Raw genomic sequence first — 20,205 nt, 5'->3', positions numbered from 1 at the left:
GAAGAGTGGTGATCCGCAGGGATCTTCTCTTGGTGATATTTATAAATGATCTGGATGAAGAAGTAGAAGGGTGGGTTAGGAAGTTTGCTGTTGACACAAAGGTTGAGGGTGTTGTGGATAGTCTAGAGAGTTGTCAGAGGTTACAGTGGGACATCAATAGGATGCAGAACTGGGCTGAGAAGTGCCAGACAGACTTCAACCCAGATAAGTGTGAAGTGGTTCATTTTGGTAGGTCCAATTTGAAGACAGAATATAATATAAATGGAAAGACTCTTGGCAGCGTGGAGGATCTGAGAGATCTTGGGGTCCATATCAATAGGACACTCAAAGCTGCTGTCCAGGTTGACAGTGTTGTTAAGAAGGCGTATGGTGTGTTGGTGTTCATCAAACATGGGATTGAGCTCAAGAGCTGTGAGGTAATGTTACAGCTATATAAGACCTTGGTCAGACCCCATTTGGAGTGCTGTGTTCAGTTCTGGTCACTTCACTACAAGAAGGATGTGGATACCATCGAGAGAGTGCAGATGAGATTTACAAGGATGTTGCCTGGAACAGAGGGTGTACCTTATGAGAACAGTTTGAGTGAACTTGGCCTTTTCTCCTTGGAGCAACGGAGGAGGAGAGGTGACCTAATAGAAGTGTATAAGATGATGAGAGGCATTGATCGTGTGGATAGCCAGAGGCTTTTTCCCAGGGTTGAAATAGCTAACATAAGTGGGCATAGTTTTAAGGTGCTTGGAAACAGGTACCGAGGTGATGTCAGGAGTAAGTTTTTCACACAGAGAGTGGTGGGTGTGTGAAATGCAGTGCCGGCCGTGGTGGTGGAAATGGATACAATAGGGTCTTTTAAGAGCCTCTTTGATAGGTACATGGAGCTTGGAAAAATAGAGGGCTATGCAGTAGGGAAATTCTAGGTAGTCTCCAGAGTAGGTTACATGGTCAGCATAACATTGTGGGCTGAAGGGCCTGTAATGGGCTGTAAATTGATATGCTCTATGTTCATTTAATGGCATTCTAAATGAACATGACAGCTACTGGAAATCTGAAATAAAATGTTGCAAATAATCAGCAGGTTCGTGATCGTTTGCTGAGACAGAATCAATGCGTGATTATATTTCAAGTACTGTATATTTTATTCGACCCTTACAGTTAATGTTATCCGCATAGATGCCGCGCGAATAGCTAGTCTTTGCACCATGGTATTGTCTTGATTTTAAAAAAATGCTAGCTACGCGCAAAATAGCAAAAACAAAGCACATTGGACGTAGAAACAATTTACGGTCGATCAGCCACCGGTGGACTTTAATTAATTAAATTGATGAAAACACCGCGCCATCAGTATTCCGACACACACTATGGGATTACAGTATTTCAGAGATGCGACCCGAAGACTTCGTTTCTCTCGCCTTGGATGTTGTTCGACTCTTCTTGTTTTTTGTTTGGACTGAGTGGCGTGACGCGCAATGGGACACGGACGCACCATTCTGGGGAATACTTCACTGACTCGTGCAAATGCTCATTTGAGCCGAGAAGCACACAGATTGCAATCACTGCTAAGAATGGATAACTTAATCCATCGAGAAACATTCTTAGCGCTGACTGCCAAATACATCGGATTACAATTGTGAGAAAATGACGATTCGTTTATCATAAACATCCCTTACGTCAGCAGTGGGTGGAGCTAGCATTGTATAACTTGCGCACCTTGTAGGCTCGCTTTATACGTAACGTGGTATATGCGGTGTTGGAAGGAAACGTAAGGTAGGGGATCCAACTATGTTGTGTTTGTACGGGTACTTTTCGCTTCAGGTCGATACTTTACAATAGTTAATCGCTTAACTGGTAGAGTAACTTTTAATTGTGCACCGATTTCCGGTAAGATGTTCTGTTTCCCCAGTTACACGGTTTGTATTATATATACCGCAGGAGAAGTGTCAATTGTGAATGAAATAACGTTGGATATTTGTGCGAGGTTTCTTGTAGATTGTGTCAAGCGATTCCATAACTCTCGTTGTTTTTCACGGAGGAACTTCTGTCTTGGTTATTCGTATGAAAACATCGCTAACTCCACCTTCCCCTGGGAACTGGGAGCACCTCCAGTTTCCTCGCACCATCTATTCGACAGAAAGGGTGGATGTGTCTGGACTGGGAAGTGTGTATCTGTGGAGAACATGGGGGGAAAAGTGGAAGTGGGGAGGGGGTATCTCCAATGAGGGAGGGTGAGAGAATATGAAAGGTGAAAGGTTAATCAAACTGAATGGGAGTTGAAATAAGGTTGAAGACCATAAGACAGAAGTGTAGAATTGGGCCATTCAGCCCATTGAATCTGCTCTGCCATTCCATCATGGCTGTTTTATTATCCCTCTCAACCCATTCTCCTCCCTACTCTCTAATCTTTGATGACCTTACTAATCAAGAAACTATCAACATCCACTTTAAATGTACCCAATGACTTGCCCTTCACAACTGTCTGTGGCAATGAATTTCACAGATTCACTAACCTCTGTCTAAAGAAATTCCTCTGCAACTCTATACTAAAGGGATGTCCTTCAATTCTGAGGACGTTTCCTCTTGTCCTAGTTTCCCCCACTATTGGCAATATCCATGTCCACTCTAGACTTTTCAATATTCAATAGGTTTCAATAGATTATCCCTCTCTATCCCTCCCATTGTTCTAAGCTCCAATGGTTACAGGCATCAAACTCCTTGTAGGTTAACTCTTTCATTCCCAGAATCATTCTGGTGAACCTCCTCTGGACACTCTCCAATGCCAGCACATCCCTCCTCCCAATAAGGGGCTCAAAACTGCTTGATTCGCAACAGTGGAGTCATCAGCAGACTTAAATATCTCATTGGAGCTGTGCTTAGCCTTAAAGTCATAAGTATAAAGCAAGTCGAGCAGGGGGCTATATACATAGCTCTGTGGTGCACCTGTGCTGATGGTGATTGTGGGGGAGATGTTGTTGCCAATCCAACCTGACTGGGGTCTCCAAGTGAGGAAATAAAGGATCCAATTGCACAAGGATGTTTGGAGCCCTAGGACTTAAAGTTTATTGATTAGTTTTGTGACGAAAAACCAAGTTACCAGAAGATTGATGCTGATGAGAGAGATAAGAGAGACAAATGGAGAAACGTTCAAAATGTTAATGAGAGAGGAGAGAGATTAACGAAAAGAGTCACAGTTCTGAGTATTGACAGACCGGTTGCTTTGAACCTGAACTGTTTGAAGTTTGATGGACAGGCGATACCTCAGCAGGGGGATAAAAGGAACAGGTTTGCTAAGGCACGACAGACACCATGAGATCATGAGATAACGAGAACCTGGAAAAGCGGTGTGCCCCCACCAGTTGGTAGGAGTTTGGAGGTCTGGTCGCGGGACCAACCATAAACGCACAGGGTGAAAAGGTACGATCGGCGGGAACCTGGTGTGTGTGTGTCCGCCCTTGCCTGGGTGCCGGGTTCACCACGGAAGAACGGTCGTATCCGGAACGGAGGGGTCACAGTCAGTGACCACAGAAGACATAAAAGGATTCGCCCGAAAGCTAACTGCGAAGAAGGAAGGTCTGTGTGAATCAGAATTTGCATATTATCTCTCTCGCTCTCTCTCTCCAATGGCACAACAGCGATTACTGCGAACTGTATTCAGCTGAACTGAACTCTACGTCACTTGAGACTGATCATTTTACCCCTAGACTGCGATAGAACTTGATTGATTCCTATTATCCTAGTTCTGTGTACATGTGTGTTTTATCATTGCTAACCTGTTGCATTTATATCCTTACGATTAGAGTACTGTGTTACTTATTTCTTTATTAAAACTTTCTTAGTTCCAGTAATCCAGACTCCTACTAAGTGGTCCATTTCTGCTGGTTTGGCAACGGGGTATGTAACAGTTTTCAGGGGTTGCTGGTAAGCAAATGTTCTGTACCCAAGGGTTCTGAAAGAGGTACCTGAAGAGATTGTGAAGGTATTAGTGGTGTTTTTTTTTGTTTTGAGACTCACTGGATTCTTGAATCATTTCAGAGGACTGGAAAACTGCAAATGTCACTCCTCCTTCCTTTCTTAAAGAGAGGCAAAATAAAGTAAGTTATAGGCCAGTTAGTGGTTGGCAAGAAGTTAGTCCACTATTAAGGATGAGGTTTCGGAGTACTTGATAAAATAGGAGGTACATGATAAAATAGACCAAAGTCAGCATGGTTCCATCAAGGGGTAATCTTGCCTAACAAATCAGGAGCAGGAATGACTGCTGAGTGTGCTGGGCTTTGGCTGGTTCAAAAAGGACAGGGAGGGAGGCAAAGCACAAAGTTGGGGGTGTGGCATTGCTAATCAGGGAAAATAACATGGCTGCAGAAAGAGAGTAAGTCGTGGAAGGATTGTCAGCTGAGTCATTGTGAGTGGAAGTCGGAAACAGGAAATGAGCAATAACTCTAGGTGATTTTATAGACCACACCCACCCCCCCCCCCCCAATAGTAACAGAGACATCGAGGAGCAGATAGAGGAAGATTCTTGAATGGTGCAATAATAATAATAGGGTTGTTGTGATGGGTGATTCTTAACTTCCCTAATATTGTCTGCCATCTCCTTAGAGCAAAGGGGTTAGGTGGGGTGCAGTTTGTTATGTATGTTCAGGAATGTTTCCTGATGCAATATGTAGATAAGCCATCCAGAGGAGAAACTGTACTTGTTCTGGTATTGGGAAATGAACCTGGTCAGGTGTCAGATCTCTTGGTGGGAGTGCATTTTGGAGGTAGTGATTACAACTTTATCTCCTTCACGATAGCACTGGAGGGGGATAGGAGCAGACAATTTGGGAAAATATTTAATTGGGGTAGGGGGAAATATGCTGTTAGGCAGAAACTTGGGAGCATAAATTAGAAGCAGATGTTCGCAGGGAAATGTATGGCAGAAATGTGGCAAATAGTCAGGGAACATTTGCATGGCGTTCTGCATAGGTATGCTCCATTGAGGCAGAGAAAGGATGGCAGTGTAAAAGAACCATGGTGTACAAAGGATTTGGAAATCTAGTTAAGAAGAAAAGCTTACAAAAGGTTCAAGAAACTAGATACTGTTAGAGCTCCAGAAAACTATAGGGTTGTCAGGAAGGATCTTAAGAATGAAACTAAGAGTGTTAGAAGGGGCCATGAGAGGGCCTTGGTGAGCAGGATTAAGGAAAACCCCAAGGCCTTCTATAAGTGTGTGAAGAGCAAGAGGATGAGCCGTGTGAGAATAAGACCAATCAGGAACGATAGGGGAAATGTGTGCATGGAGTTGGGGGAGGTAGTGGAGGTGCTTAATGAATACTTTGCTTCAGTAATTACCTGGGAAAATTACCTTGGCAATTGTGGGGATGACTTGCAGCAGACTGGAGCATTTGAGCATATAGACATTAAGAAAGAGGATGTGCTGGAGCTTTTGTAAAGCATTAAGTTAGATAAGCCATTGGTTCCAAATGAGATTTACTCCAGACTACTGTGGGAAGCGATAATCTTTGCGTCATCAATAGGGACAGGAGAAGTACCAGAGGATTGGAAGGTGCAAGTATTGTTTCCTTGTTCAAGAAAGGGGGTAGAGATGGCCGAGCAGATTATAGACTAGTGACTCTTACTTCAGTAGTGGGCAAGTTGTTGGAGAAGATCCTGAGAGGCAGGATTTATGAGCATTGAGAGACCTAATCTGATTAGGGATAGTCAGCATGGCTTTGTCAAGGGCAGGTCATGCCTTACCAACCTGATTGAATTTGTTGAGGATGTAACAAAACACAGTGAAGGTAGAGCAGTGGATGTAGTGTATATGGATTTCAATAAGGCATTTGATAAGGTTCCCCATGCAAGGCTCATTCAGAAAGTAAGGAGGCATGAGATCCAAGGAGTCCTTGCTTTGTGTTTCCAGAACTGGCTTGCCCACAGAAAGCAAAGGCTGGTTTTAGATGGTTCGTATTCTGCATGGAGTTCAGTGACCAGTGGTGTTCCATAGGGATCTGCTCTGGGACCCCTCCTCTTTGTGAAGTTACAGTGGGATATTGATAGGATGTAGAACTGGCTGAGAAGTGGCAGATGGAGTTTAACCCAGATAAGTATGAAGTGGTTCATTTTGGTAGGTCAAATTTGATGACAATATAATAAAGTAAGACTCTTAGCAGTGTGGAGGATTTGAGAGATCTTGAGGTTTGTGTCCATAGGACACTCAAAGCTGCTGCGCAGGTTGACAGTGTTGTTAAGAAGGTGAATAGTGTGTTGGCTTTAATCAACTGTGGGATTGAGTTCAAGAGCTGTGAGCTAATGTTACAGCTATATAAGACCTTGGTCAGACCCCACTTGGAGTACTGTGTTCAGTTCTGGTCACCTCACTACAAGAAGGATGTGGATACTATAGAGACTGCAGAGGAGGTTTACAAGGCTGTTGCCTGGATTGGAGAGCATGCCTTGTGAGAATAGGTTGTGTGAACTTGGCCTTTTCTCCTTGGAGTGGCAGAAGATGAGAGGTGACCTAATAGAGGTATATAAGATGATGAGGAGCATTGATCATGTGGATAGCCAGAGGCTTTTTTTTTCCCAGGGCTGAAACGGCTAACATGGGGGGTGTAGTTTGAAGGTGTTTGGAAGTGGGTACAGGGGAGATGTTGTAGGCAAGTTTTTCACATGGTGATGGGTGCATGGAATGCACTGCCAGCGACGGTGGTAGAGTAGTACAATAGGGCCTTTAGATAGGCATATGGAGCTTGGAAAAATAGAGGGGTTTGCAGTAGGGAAATTCTAGTAGTTTCTATAGTAGGTTACATGGTCGGCACAACATTGGGGGCCGAAGGGCCTGTAACGTGCTGTAGATTTCTATGTTCAATGTCAATGATTTGGATAACAGAATTGATGGCTTTATGGCCAAGTTTTCAGATTATACGAAGATAGGTAGAGGGGCAGGTAGTGTTGAGGAAGCAGTGAGTTTGCAGAAGGATTTGAACAGGTTAGGAGAATGGGCAAAAATTTGGCTGATGGAACATGGTGTAGAGAAGTGCATGGTCATGCTCTTTAGTAGAAGTAATAAAGCTGTAGACTATTTTCTAAATGGGGAGTGAATTCAGAGATTGGAAATGCAAAGGGAGTTGGGAATCCCTGTAGGCCAATTTGCAGATTGAGTCTTTAGTAAGTAAAGCAAATGCAATGTTGGCATTCATTTCAAGAGTATTTGAATCTATAAAAGTAATGCTGAAGTCTTATAAGGCATTGATCAAACCACCCTCTGCCCTTCTCTCTTGCATTCCCTGTTCTGGTTACCCTCTCACTACTAGACAGGTATATGGAGGAATTTAAGGTGGGGCGGTTATATGGGAGGCAGAGTTTGAGGGTCAGCACAACATTGTGGGCCGAAGGGCCTGTACTGTTCTATGTTCACCCCTTCTCTACTTACCTACCCATTGCCTCCCTCTGATTCCTCTCCTCTTCCATAGTCCACTGTCTTCTACTGTTAGATTTTTTTCTTCTTCAGCCCTTTACCTCTTCAACCTATCACTTCTTGCTTCCTCCCTTCTCTGCACCCACTCATCTTTCTCCTCACCTGGTCTTGTGTATCACCTGCTAGCTTGTAGTCTTTCCCCTTGCCCTACCTTTTTCTAGCTTCTGCATCTTTCCTTTACAGTCCTGATGAATGCTCTTGGCTTGACGGTGTCTGCTTGTATCCCTCCATAGATTCCTTTTGACTTGCTGAGTTCTTCCACCATTTTGTATGTGTTGCACTTGTGTTTCATAGTGGTTTTATGGCAGCTTGGGTTCCCATCAATTGCAACTCAAGTATTAGTTATAATTGGAACTGCCAGGAATTTTACCTACAATTTTTAAGAAAGATTGGTTCTTTTCATAGCTTCTCTTACCTTTTTGAGCCTGGTTAAATACAAAAATCTCAATTAGAAATAAACATAAATTTTAATATTCCTGGCTTCAATTGATTTTTATTTGGACTGTATGGGTTCTTCGCAGATTGCCACGTACTCTAGTCTTGGTGTTTGCTGACAATTCATTGCAATGTGGGTATATACAGTGTCTGCAATTACTGTTTCTGATTTGGTAATAATACATTAGCATGATGGAAATCCAGGCAGTGTTTAATTACTGTGAAGCATTACAATAGCTGTTGTTAAATACAGAAAATCATTTTGTAATCCTGCTTTTGGCTAACACTCAAATAAATTGAGCTGTCCTGGTATTTCCTCGTCTGAGTACCTTGCAGCTTTTAATATTTGTGTACTCTTAACCCTGTGGTGAAAATAAATTCTTTTTTGGGTGGTAGCAGGTCAGAATTGGCTAACATTATTTTTCTCTCCTGGCAGATGGGAGGCCGTACTCGTTTTGTGGTGCTTTTTATTACTTCCTTCTTCCTGGTGGATGTTTCTGGGTATTCAAATGGAAAAGTTGAAAGTGTCTGTGAAACTATGGTTCCCAACCATAAGAGCACTGCACAGACATCTGTTGCTCCATATCAAGTCATTGCAAGCAATACCACCTTTAATCCAGGAGATACGATTCAAGGTACCCCATGAGTGAATGTATCTAAACTGCAGATGAAACTTGTGCAATTAAGTTTTATGTACTGCATATCTGGTCACTTTTTGTTACAAGTTAACTACTTTTCCCTTTTGGAGTGCAAATAATTTGAAGCTTTTTGCTATGATTTTATAAAATGGCAGTTTATGGAGTGAAAGGTTTATCTCGGGGCATGTCTCATTTGATAAAGATGGAAGCCTGGAGGAGTGTGTGGTTTTCATCCATTTGTATCCACAGGTAATAACCCTTCAGCTATCTGTCTCAAGCAATAGTGCCCAGCCTTTTTTTTTTGACTGTATATTTTTGCCAAATGTCAGAGTGAAATAAAAACGGCAACAAAAAAAAATCGGAAGCATTCAACATGTCATGCAGCATTGCTGTCTTTTCATACCATCCCAACCAAGGAGAGGAAATGGCTAACCTAGATAGCAGAGATCGGAGGTGGCTAATTAGTGAAACAAGGGGAATAGCTGTGATGGGCTGGAATGATGTGGCTGTTACGGCCGTTATAATCCATGTAATATTGTGAGGTCTGGTCTACTGAAATACACCGAATAGGCCAGATGATACAAGTAAACAGAAAAGGGCAGGGAAATTTGGCCTACCTTGACAAAAAGTGTTATTTAACATTGAAGAATTTGGTATGAAGTGTGGTAGGCTGCAACGTGCCCAGATGGAAGATGAGGTATTGCTTCTCAAGCTGCCTTGGGCCTCACTGTAAGTGGACAGGAGACAGACTGAGGTCAGAAATGGAGCATGAAGGTGAATTAACATGGTAGCAGGTCTGGTGAAATTTTAGCAACTGGGACAAGTACAGCAGGTACCACCTCATGGGGGAAAGCATGGTGCATAGATTGCGATGAGAGAAGCAGCGGGAGAACATAGTAGCTATGCGTGCAGACTGTGCACATAGATGTCTTGCAAAGCAAACGTCCAATCTGCATTTGATTTCTCGAGACTACAGGACACTAGACCATAAGAAGTGCAAGTGAAATGCTGCTTTAGCTGGGGGAATAAAAAGACTGAAAATGAGTGAAGTGAAAACTGTGGTATTATAACTCCAGCATCTGCATGGGGAAGTGCCTTACAAAAGGACAAGTAAGTGGGGACAGAAGAGTGAATCAGGGAGTCAAAATGAGTGAATCCTTTTGTAATTCTGCTGATGTGACTCTCTGGAAAAAGGAGAGGAATGTGTAGCTGGTGGTGGAATCTTATTGGAGCCGGCAAGAATTGCAAAGTATAATCTGTTGAACGTAGATGCTGATGGGGTGGAAGGCAAGGAGCAGAGGAAATTTGTTCCTGCTGTTCAGGCGAATGTATTAAAGCTGAGATGCAGGAAATAGATGAGATGTGTAGGAATTCTATTTCAAACTACCCTGAACCCCACCCCACATATGCCCCATATTGTTAATGAGCAAAAATCAATTGTTGCTGTGTACCCCACCTTCACCAACATTTCCCTCCAATATAGGAAAAATACTCGTTTTAGAGTACTATTAATTAAACAAAAAGTGAGAGTTTGCCCCAAATTGAAACAAAGGACCAGTCCTGATGAAGGGTCTTGGGCTGAAACATTGATTGTTTACTGCCATCTGTCAATGCTGCCTGACCTGATGAGCTTCCTCAGCAGTTTGTGTGTATTGTTCCAGCTTTCCAGCAACTGCAGTACTTCTTGTGTCAATGGATCGGATGTGTATTTTCTGTTTGATCCATACCTGGGACGCTCAGTACCTCACAATGAATGTCGTTGGGTCCCTTCATAGGGACTATATTTGTCCAGTGACACTTGTAATTTAGTAGTGCCCTTGATTAGTTTTACCTATCCGCTTTGGGGAGAAAGTAATGTCAGGTGCTACAAATCCTGTAACTAATTTTTCATCCCCAAAGTATCATGCCATTCTTTTTGGTTTGCTTTTCTTTCTCTGTGATATAACCTGTTTGTTTTCTTATTTCTGAATAATGATTGATCTGAAACGTTAACTGTTTCTCCTCCATTGTTGTTGCCAGACTCCAGTATTTCCAAAATTGTTTATGTTCTATCTATCTTTTTGTTTCCTGCAGAGACTTGTTTTGTAAAATGCCATTATGTTGCTGTGATTTTTTTTAAAAGAAGACATTATATCTATGGTGGAAGTGAGACTTCCTTTGTTATGAAACTGTGCAAAAACTCTATTCCAGAGAGAATTTTTTAATGCATGTTTGGTCAGGAGCTTTCCATTCCAGTAAAGCTGTCCCTTTTGTGCGATAGGGGTGGGGTGGGGGGGGGGAAGAGAAGAAACCAGGTGCTGAGAGACTTGGTCCTTTGCACTGTACTCTCAAGAATTTTAAAGTTGGAAATCTGCAAGGGAAGGGCATGGAGTTTTGCATCATGTGCTTTGTTTGACCTTTGTACATTTTATTATTTGGAACATTTTGCAAATTTTACTATGTATGGTTTTTCCTACTGAAATCTGGTATCCATCTTAAAACATTGAAGCATCTAACTTCAATTAATGCTGAATTCTGCACTTTTTTTTAAGTGACATTGAAAAGCAATTCAAGTGAAACCTTTAAAGGATTTTTGCTGGAAGCTCGAGATGCTTGGTCCTCTTTGAGAACTCCACTTGGCAAATTCATTACAGATGATTCTCAAGCTCAACCCCTTAACTGTGATGTTGATGGTATTACCTACGAAGTAAGTTATTGCAACTATCATTCTTTGCCAGTGATACACTGAACCCTTCAACAATAAATGGACATTGGTTTATTGTTGCATATCCCAAGATAACAGTGAAAAGCTTGTCTTGCATGATGTTCACACAGATCAAAACATTATACAGTGAGTTGAGGTAGAATAGGGTCAGTTGAGGTAGAATAGGGTAAAACAATAACAATACAGAATAAAGTGGAAAAGCTAGAGAAAAAAAATTCAATGCAGGTAAACAATAAGGTTCATTATGATCTTGCACTTTATTATGAGGTCAAGAATCCATCTTGTCATATAAGACGTCCGTTCAACAGTCCGATTACAGTGGGATAGAAACTGTTCTAGAGCCTGTTGGTACGTGCTTTCAGTTTTTTTTAAATCTTCCTCCTGTTAGGAGTAGAGAGAATGACTAGTATGGGTGAGGTTGTTGATTATGTTGGATGTTTAACTGAGTGAGTGAGAAGTATAGGCAGCATCCATAGACGGGTGACTTGTTCCTACAATGTGCTGGGGGAAAAAAATTCAGCATCTCCCTGTTCATCCTTACCAATTTTTAAATTTGATGCAGCATAAAACTGCATTCAATTTGGATGCATGAGCAGCTTGGTATGACAACTGCATAACCACATTTTACTATCAACTGCTATAGTAGAAGATCCGACTCCGACTCCGACTCCTACTCCGCCATAAACAGAAGAATGTTGAATTTGGATCTAATTTATTTATCTCCCACTGTGTCTGTGCTTATTGACTGTGTTCACTGATCTAATCACACTATTAGCCTCCTAGTCTAGTAACTGTAGTGCCAGTACTTCAATGAATTCCAGTCTTCCACTTAGTACCGACCTCTGGGTGGGGGGTAAAGCAAATTGTAAGGAGGAAAAATTATCAGTGACTTAAATTTGCCCTCAGTGTTTTACTGTTGCCCCTTGGTATTCCTTCATCACTGTACCAGATACCAAAGAAGTGCTCTTGAGCTAACTATCCTTCAAGTATCTCTCCATACCAAGGGTTTCTTACCTAGAACCACAGACTCCCTTGCTTAATGGTATTGGTCCATGGCATAAAAAAAATTGGGAACCCCTGCTCTATATTAATCCCATTTACCGGTACTTGGTCTGTAGCCGACTGTGCCTTTGCAATTCCAGTGTTCACTTAGGTACTTAAATGTAGCTGGCAGTCAGGCAGCATGTTCCACGTCCAAATACCTTCTGATTGAGAAACTTCTTCCTTGCATCCTCTAAATTTTTTTGCCCCTTCCTCCAGAGCAATGGCACCTAGTTTAAGGTACCTCTGCTATAGGACAAAGTATCCTACAATCTACTGTGTATGGAGCCAGAGGACAAGAACAAAGTAGTAATTGAGCATATTAAGTTTATAAAGGAGGATGTAGATGCCTTGGCAGAATTAAGGAGGACAACTCCTTTGGATCTGCTGAGATTTATCCCAGGCTTTAGTGTGAGATTGCTGAGGTCCTGATGGAGATATTTACATCTTCATTGGCCACCAGTGAGGTTCCAAATGACTGGAAGCCTGTGACTATTGTACTTTTTTTGTTCAAGTAGGGCAGCAGGGATAAACCAGATAATTACAAGTCACTTGTACTAATATCAATGGAAGGGAAATTATTGAAAATTGTTCTGAGGATGGCGATCTATGCTTGAAAAAGCTTCTCATCCTCCGTCGCTCCAAGGAGAAAAGGCCGAGTTCACTCAACCTGTTTTCATAAGGCATGTTCCCCAATCCAGGCAACATCCTTGTAAATCTCCTCTGCACCCTTTCTATAGCTTCTACATCCTTCCTGTAGAGAGGCGACCAGAACTGAGCATAGTACTCCAAGTGGGGTCTGACCAGGGTCCTATATAGCTGCAACATTACCTCTCGGCTCCTAAATTTAATTCCACGATTAATGAAGGCCAATATACTGTATGCCTTCTTAACCACAGTTTGTTGGAGAGAAATTATGCAGCTTGCAATATAAATCCTAGAATTCTACTTTAAAGGTACAATTTGCATATCACCAGTAATTTCAATTTGATAACCTGTTGAAATGGATTCTTGTATTTATTTTTCAAAATCAGTCCTTGATTTCTATTATTTAGTCACCCAAAAGACATAGTGAGAAACTAAAATTCTTAGTTTATGTTTTATTTGCATTACTGTTTCACTAAAAAAAAATGTCTTTCCAAAGGATTCTGCTGTTAGTCAAGTATCATCAAGTGAAAAATCAGAGATCATTGTCAACTGGACTGCACCAAATTCGAACGACATTGTATTCAGGTAGTTTTATATTTGCAATTTTTTTTTCATTTTGTTTGCTTTATTCTTTCCCATTTCCCAAATAAAGTTTGGAAAGGTGGTTCTGTTCCCAGCTTCCAACATGTTGTTCCTCAAATCTTTCACTGACTTTTTTTTCCCCCCTAATGATAGACCATCATTAGAGTTTTGGGGAGAGTTCAGATCTGACTTTTTGGCATTGTGATTTGGCTACATACCACGGTTGCACAGAGAACATAGAAAAGCACAGCACAGTGTTGGCTCTTCAGCCTACAATGTTGTGTCGACCTATATAAACATTTTCCATGCTCATCTAGCCTTTCCCTCCTACATAACCCATAGCCCTTGATTTCTTTCATCCATGTTCCTAAGTAAAAGTATCTTAAATGTCCCTAATGTATCAGCCTCCACCACAAACCCCAGAAGTGCGATTTGGGCACATTCCACTCTGAGTGTTTACGGTTTTTTTTTAAAAACCTACTGCTACCATCTCACCTAAACTTTCCACTACTAATTTTAAGAGGATGTCCTCTGGTGCTGGCTATTGCTAACAGGTGTTGGCTGCAGTACAGTGCAAGGCATATAAATTACTATATGTTGCATAAGAGGGATAGCAAGGTAAAGTTCAAGTGTTCAGATTGACCAGTGCAGCCTTTATAAGCATTGGCTCTCTGAAGCCCAGCCAAATTTCTTAATTGTTTTATTGCAAATAAGATCAGTTGGAGATTATTTATTCTTGTGGTGGATATTTCCTCAAGACATTTAAATGTTTTGCAGCAGTTATATCACATTAACAATTTTTAATTTCTCCATGTAGAGCTACGTTTGTGAAATCTAAGCAAACTTTCTGGACAGGCGTATCATCCTCAATCATTCAAAGGTCTTCCTCTGCCCCCACTGTGCCTCCACTGTCCACTAGCTCTCAGAATCAAGGGGGCAACTTAACCTCGACTGCTAGTTCAAACCTGGATGCTGTAAGTTGAGACCTTTTTTTGCTACTCAAAACTTTGGTTAATCTTCCCAAGTGATATTATTGAAATGACTTAATAGCTGAGAAATGCAGAAAAACAAGAGGAGAACTATTTGTTCTGTGCTCATTGGCTCTGTGACTGTGACATCTGCTTCTGTGCCCTTTGCAAATCACTTTCATATGATATCGTTATAAATCAAAACCTTTTTAAAATGATCTTTATTAGAGTAGTCATTTATTCTATCGGTGCCTCATCTTGGGGAAAACATCTGAAGAATTTCTTTTATTTTCACGTTTGTGCCAACGATGCACTCTCCACCCTCTTGTTTGGTGTTTCCCCCACCCCACTGGGTATTTCTGATCTTTCACTTGCTGATGGGAAAATCAGCATTACATTCTGTTTTTTTTTGAAAAAACAGATTCCGTTTGTTATGTCTTTTATATGACAAATTTATTGTGGCAGCAGTACAGTGCAAAGACATAAAAAATTTCATGAATTACTAAATAGTGCAAGACAAAAGGAATGGGGTAGTGTTCATGGACCATTCAGAAATCTGACGACAAGGGGAAGAAGCTGGTTCTAATTCATTGTGTGGTGTCCACGCTACTTCCATCAGGGAGTACAGGAATGAGAAGAGGGCATGTCCCGGTTGGTGAGGATCCTCATTGATGGATAAAGCCTTCTTGAGATACTGCCTCCTGAAGGTATCCTTGATAGTGGAGAGGGTTGTTCCTGTGATATAACTGGCTAAGTCTGCAACGCTCTGCATCCTCTTGTGACTCTGAGCATTGGAGCCTCCACATTAGGCAATGATGCGACCTCTCAGAATGCTCTCCGCTGCACATCAGATTCTTTGACATAGTAAATCTCCACAAACTCCTAATTGCATAGAATCACTGGTGTACCTTCTTTGTGATTGCATCAATGTGTTGGCCCTAGGGCCTTCAGGAGACTACAAAACAATTGTTAACCCTGCTCAAGAATATGAAACCTTAAAGCAGAATAAGCATCTAAACCCTAATGCTTCTTAAGTGACTACTCAGAATTTGGAGAGCACAGAACGATGTACAAAGCTGTGTTAAGTATTGGGTGATAACCATTTTTATTTTTGTCATTTGGGTTTAGATCTCCAGTGAAGGATGTGGGACGACTAAATTTTGCTTCAGTAATCCTTCACAATGCAACCCAGCCACAGATCCAAATTGTTACTTTATGTCATCCACTCCACTGGGTAACCAAGGGTTACGATTTGAAATGAGAGGAAAGGCAAGTGGCTACATCTCAGTCGGTTTCTCGGATGACAAAATAATGGTAAGGAGTCTTGGAAAAAAATGTACCGTGAAACCTGAGAAATTAGTCTAGCATTACTAATGGTATTTGAGCTGATTCTTGTCAATGTACATCGCCAGGTATTACATTGCATATAACTTGCTGCATAGTTAGTTCATTAGTCATTCCAAATGGGGAAAATATGGATATAGGTGTTGAGGAAATTAGAATTTTTTTAAATGGCATGTGGTGCATGATTAGCACATGTCCCTCTGCTAATGGTCAAATGGCCTGTCTTCTGCAGTTACCAGTGGAAGAACCAGTAATGTCCATCAAAGTTGGATTTTTCTTCTGATAACCTCTGGTGTAGAGGTTGCAACTACCCATTATGCTGCTGGCATTTAGGGCACCAGTGAAGGTCCTCCATCTCTGACAGTGTTCAGGGCTGCCTTCAGCTTGTCAGTAGCTCTTTCTCACTACTGTCAATCGTGCAAGTCCCGGGTAGAGACACAAGAATGCTGTTGGTCTCAGATGTAGAAGGATTCTTCATTGCTGTTTCAGTAACAATTTTGGTTTGCTAGTCAGTTGTTAGCCCTGAGTTGAACCTGGAGGACCAGTGGACCGCTCTTGCTCTGTCCTCAACCCTTTGACCCGTTTAGCGTGGGTGACTCTACCAAGAGCCAACGCATAAAGCCCTGACTCCAGCCAATATAGCCCTCTGGGTCATTGAGGTATGCAAGCCTCCAAACCTCAACAAGGTTGTGGTCCTCTTCAAGAGCTGGAAGGGTAACGAGTGTTTACTTTTAACTTTATCTTTAACCATATTGAATCTTACACTGGTTTCAGCTTCAATAATCCACTTGCATCATGTTGGATTGCTTGGCTGATTTAAAATAGTTTAAATTCCTGTAGATTAATCTACATTGGATATGCTTGACTTAATTTTATTGTCAGTTGCAGTATCTTAATTTAAATATGAGGACTCCTCAGTCACTGGTGCATTACATTATTTTTCCTAGGGTGAAGATGATATATACATTTGTAGTATAACTAACACTGGACGAATAGAAGTTCAACGAGCCTATTCCACAGGAAGAACACCCCCGAGCCGTATGTCGCTGGTAACTATTTTCAGATTCTACGTTAAAGATCTATGTGAGAAGCACTACTATAAAAGTACAGTGGAGCATTGAGATTGTTTAGTGATTTTGTTTTTAGGTGAGAAGTCTGTAGAATTGATATTCATTCCAGAATTGTGTTGTCACTAAATTTGTACCATGCAGTACTAAAATCCTGATTAATGAACTGGGTGGAGTACAAATGCTAATAGACCTTTATTTTTCTTTTGGCCCATTGGCACTGACTTCTCTTGCAGTCTGTAGCAACTGGGTTAAAATTCCCATTTTCCAAATCCTTTCTATATAACTTTTGATGATGGGTCTTTTTCATGTCTGTCCTGCAGTAAATTTTCAAACAATGTCTGAAACCAAGGAGATCTTGGGGCAAATGACTAATGGCTGCAAGGTCTTTGAAAGGTTAAAATGGAATTTAATTGAGATATGTTAAGATGAGGGATATGGATAGGGTAGACTAAAGGAAACACTTCCCCGTATCAGAGGTAAAGAAAAATAATTTGTATAGACTTGGGGTAAGGGGCAAGGGATTTGAGGGGATTGCTTTTTCCACCCAGAGTGCTATGTACTTGAAATGGGCTGCCTCAGAGTGGAGGAATCAGTTGCTGATGGTATTTAAGTGTTTAAACAATCACCTGAATTGCCTAGATATAGAAAGCTGTGGGCTGTTTGCTGGAAGATGGGATTAATACCAAAGGGTGACCACTGGTTGACTTGGAAGTGGTAGGTTAAGTGGCTTGTTTCTGTGCTGTATCACTCTCTGATCTACTTGAAGGTCACAGCAGAACCTGCCTCTACCACAGCGGCAGGCAGTGCGTTCCAAATTCAGACCACATGCAGCATTTAGAATGCTTTTCCTCACGATACTCAAGTTTTTATTTTTTGTTCCTTGCTATCTCTAGGTCTCTGTTCCTCTGAAGGAGACAGCCTCTCATTATCTGTTCTGCCCTGACCCCTCTTCCCTCAGTTATCTTAATACAAAACAGTCCCAGCCCTCTGACCCATTCTTGTAATTATAGTCCCTCATCATAGGAAAGTTGGAAGTTGCGATCAGAAAATGGAGGGGCAGTGGAAGGGAATACACTATCTATAGACCACTAACCCTTGGTGGACTAAAATTGATCAAAGTCTCTTGGTGTGGAGCATTGAACTATGGTTTAAGTCTGTGAATAAGGGGGATATATTGAGATACAGCGCAGAGAAAGCCATTTGAAAAGCATCGCCTGGCAACCCCCGATTTTAATCCTGTCCAAATCACAGGACAATTTGCAATGACCAATTAACCTACTAATCAGTATGTCTCTGGGCTGTGGGAGGAAACGCGAGCACCTGGAGGAAACCCACATAGTCACAGGGAGAATGTACAGGCAGCAGTGGGAATTTGAGCCCAGGTCTCTTAAGTGTTGTGCTAACCACTATGCTACCATGCTGCCCCAGATGGGTAACCTCTGGAAGCCATATGAAGGATAGAATATTGAGGAATTACTGGAAGGTTTGCAAAAGAATTGAAGATCATTCATGTTGTGCGGAGCAGCACACACAAAATGCTGGAGGAGCTCAGCAGGCCAGGCAGCAAGTATGGGGGGGAAAAAAGCACAGTGGACGTTTTGGCTCATAGATGGTGCCTGGCCTGCTGAGTTCCGTTAGCATCTTGTGTGTGTTGCTTGGATTTCCAGCATCTGTGGATTTTTCTCTTGTTTTGTGACATTGTGCAGAAATTGTTTTGAGGCCAAGAGAAGCAAAAAATTCCAGCAAAATTGGTGGGTCCTGTAAAAATCATAAATATCCTTTAGACCTGACTCTTGAAACTTGCCAGGAAATACATATGATGAAACAGGGTTGCAGTAGAACAGGAAGTGGTAGACCATTGTTAATTAAAGCTGAACAATAAGACAGCATTATGTAACCCTGTCCAAAAATATCTCATAATTATGACTGGAGAAAATTTTAAAAACCAATGAAAGGGAGGATATTTTGTAGGAAGGCCAATAGGTATGGCCAGTTTGATTGGCAAGTGGTACCCACCTCATTTGCAAAATCACTTTTTCGTTCCTCTGTTGTTCACCCTGCGGTGTCGGTGCTGTGCAATTGCTCAGCAAAAGGAGGTGTAAAGCACTCCTTTCATCCGGTAGCCTACAGATCACACTTGGGCAAGCTGTAGAACCTGTTTAGCCTCCCAATCAGGGTCACGTGAAGCCATGGTTTGCAGGTGGTGGATGGTTTTACAAGCAGATTCTACAATTGGAATTTATGGTTGTGAAACTAAAAATGCTGGGCAGATGAATCTGCTGATCAATGGCCAGGGTTACCTGTCCAGTATGGACACTGCAACTGAAGAAGGCAATGGGAAACCACTTCAGTATTCCTCCTTTGTACAATCATGAACTCAAATCAACTACGATCTCAGCTCAAAGATGTGAATGGAGCCTTCACCGAAGGAGCCTCATCCGGTAGAGGATCTCATGCACCACAGGTCAACCTCAACCGTTATCCAGCAACTGCTGGCAGATTAAAAGCAAAGAAGATCAGACTAGCAACCTGGAATGCAAGAACCCTTAACCAACCTGGTAAACTAGACAACATCAGACAGGAAATGGAAAGATTAAAAAAGCAACATCTTGGAAATGTGCGAGAGGAGGTGGAAAGGAGCTGGTAAAACAAGCTCAGAGGGATATACCATCATTTACTCAGGAGGGGAAATACATGAAAAAGGTATTGGAATTATGTTAGATGAAGAACATGCAAAATTAATAAAAGACTATTGGACAAATCAGATGGAATGTTACTTGTGAAACTACATGCAAAACCTTTTGACATTAACATCGTTCAAGTTTATGCCCCAACAGCAGACAGCAGGGAAGAAGGCATCGATCAATTTTGTGATGAACTAGAAACAGCATTAAGACCATGTAAAAGCGCTGAAAATACCATTATTCAGATGGCTTCAATGCAAAAGTAGGCAAGACCAGGGACGAGGACAAAATTGGGCATTACGGGATAGGTGAGAAAAATCAGAGGTGAACGACTAGCTACATGAGTCGCAGAAAAAGGTTATATAATTGGTAATACCGTCTTCAAGCAACACCCAAGAAAACTATGGACATGGAAGAGCCCAGGGGACAACACCAGAAACCAGATTGATTACGTGCTTACAAGGAGAAGGTATGGAAATGCTCTGAAATCATGCAAAACGTGCAGACTGCTTTAGTGATCACGTACCAATAATCAGCGTGATGTGCCTGAGACTCGGAGCTTAAAAGACCGAGAGGAGCCAAAGCTGAATTTGGGACTTTTGAGAAAAAAACAGTGACATCAAAAATGAATTCCAAAAAACAGT

At 41.7% G+C, this 20,205-nt stretch overlaps 1 protein-coding gene across 2 annotated transcripts in view; it reads left to right on the top strand.

The window, feature by feature from the left end:
* The first annotated feature begins 1,535 nt into the window (after positions 1 to 1,535).
* LOC134354983 (putative ferric-chelate reductase 1) overlaps positions 1,536 to 20,205 on the top strand; it is a 57,879-nt gene continuing 39,209 nt past the window's right edge. The window contains exons 1-7 of one of the 2 annotated variants that reach the window (XM_063064574.1): positions 1,536 to 1,761; positions 8,319 to 8,517; positions 11,052 to 11,206; positions 13,410 to 13,498; positions 14,313 to 14,469; positions 15,592 to 15,777; positions 16,755 to 16,856. In XM_063064574.1, the coding sequence (XP_062920644.1) occupies positions 8,319 to 8,517; positions 11,052 to 11,206; positions 13,410 to 13,498; positions 14,313 to 14,469; positions 15,592 to 15,777; positions 16,755 to 16,856 (888 nt within the window). In that variant the 5' untranslated portion in view covers positions 1,536 to 1,761. The other variant, XM_063064575.1, reaches the window with a different exon arrangement.

The sequence above is a fragment of the Mobula hypostoma genome, chromosome 12 (assembly GCF_963921235.1).
Source record: "Mobula hypostoma chromosome 12, sMobHyp1.1, whole genome shotgun sequence".
NCBI lineage: Eukaryota > Metazoa > Chordata > Chondrichthyes > Myliobatiformes > Myliobatidae > Mobula > Mobula hypostoma.
This window is presented reverse-complemented; position numbering and strand designations above follow the sequence as displayed.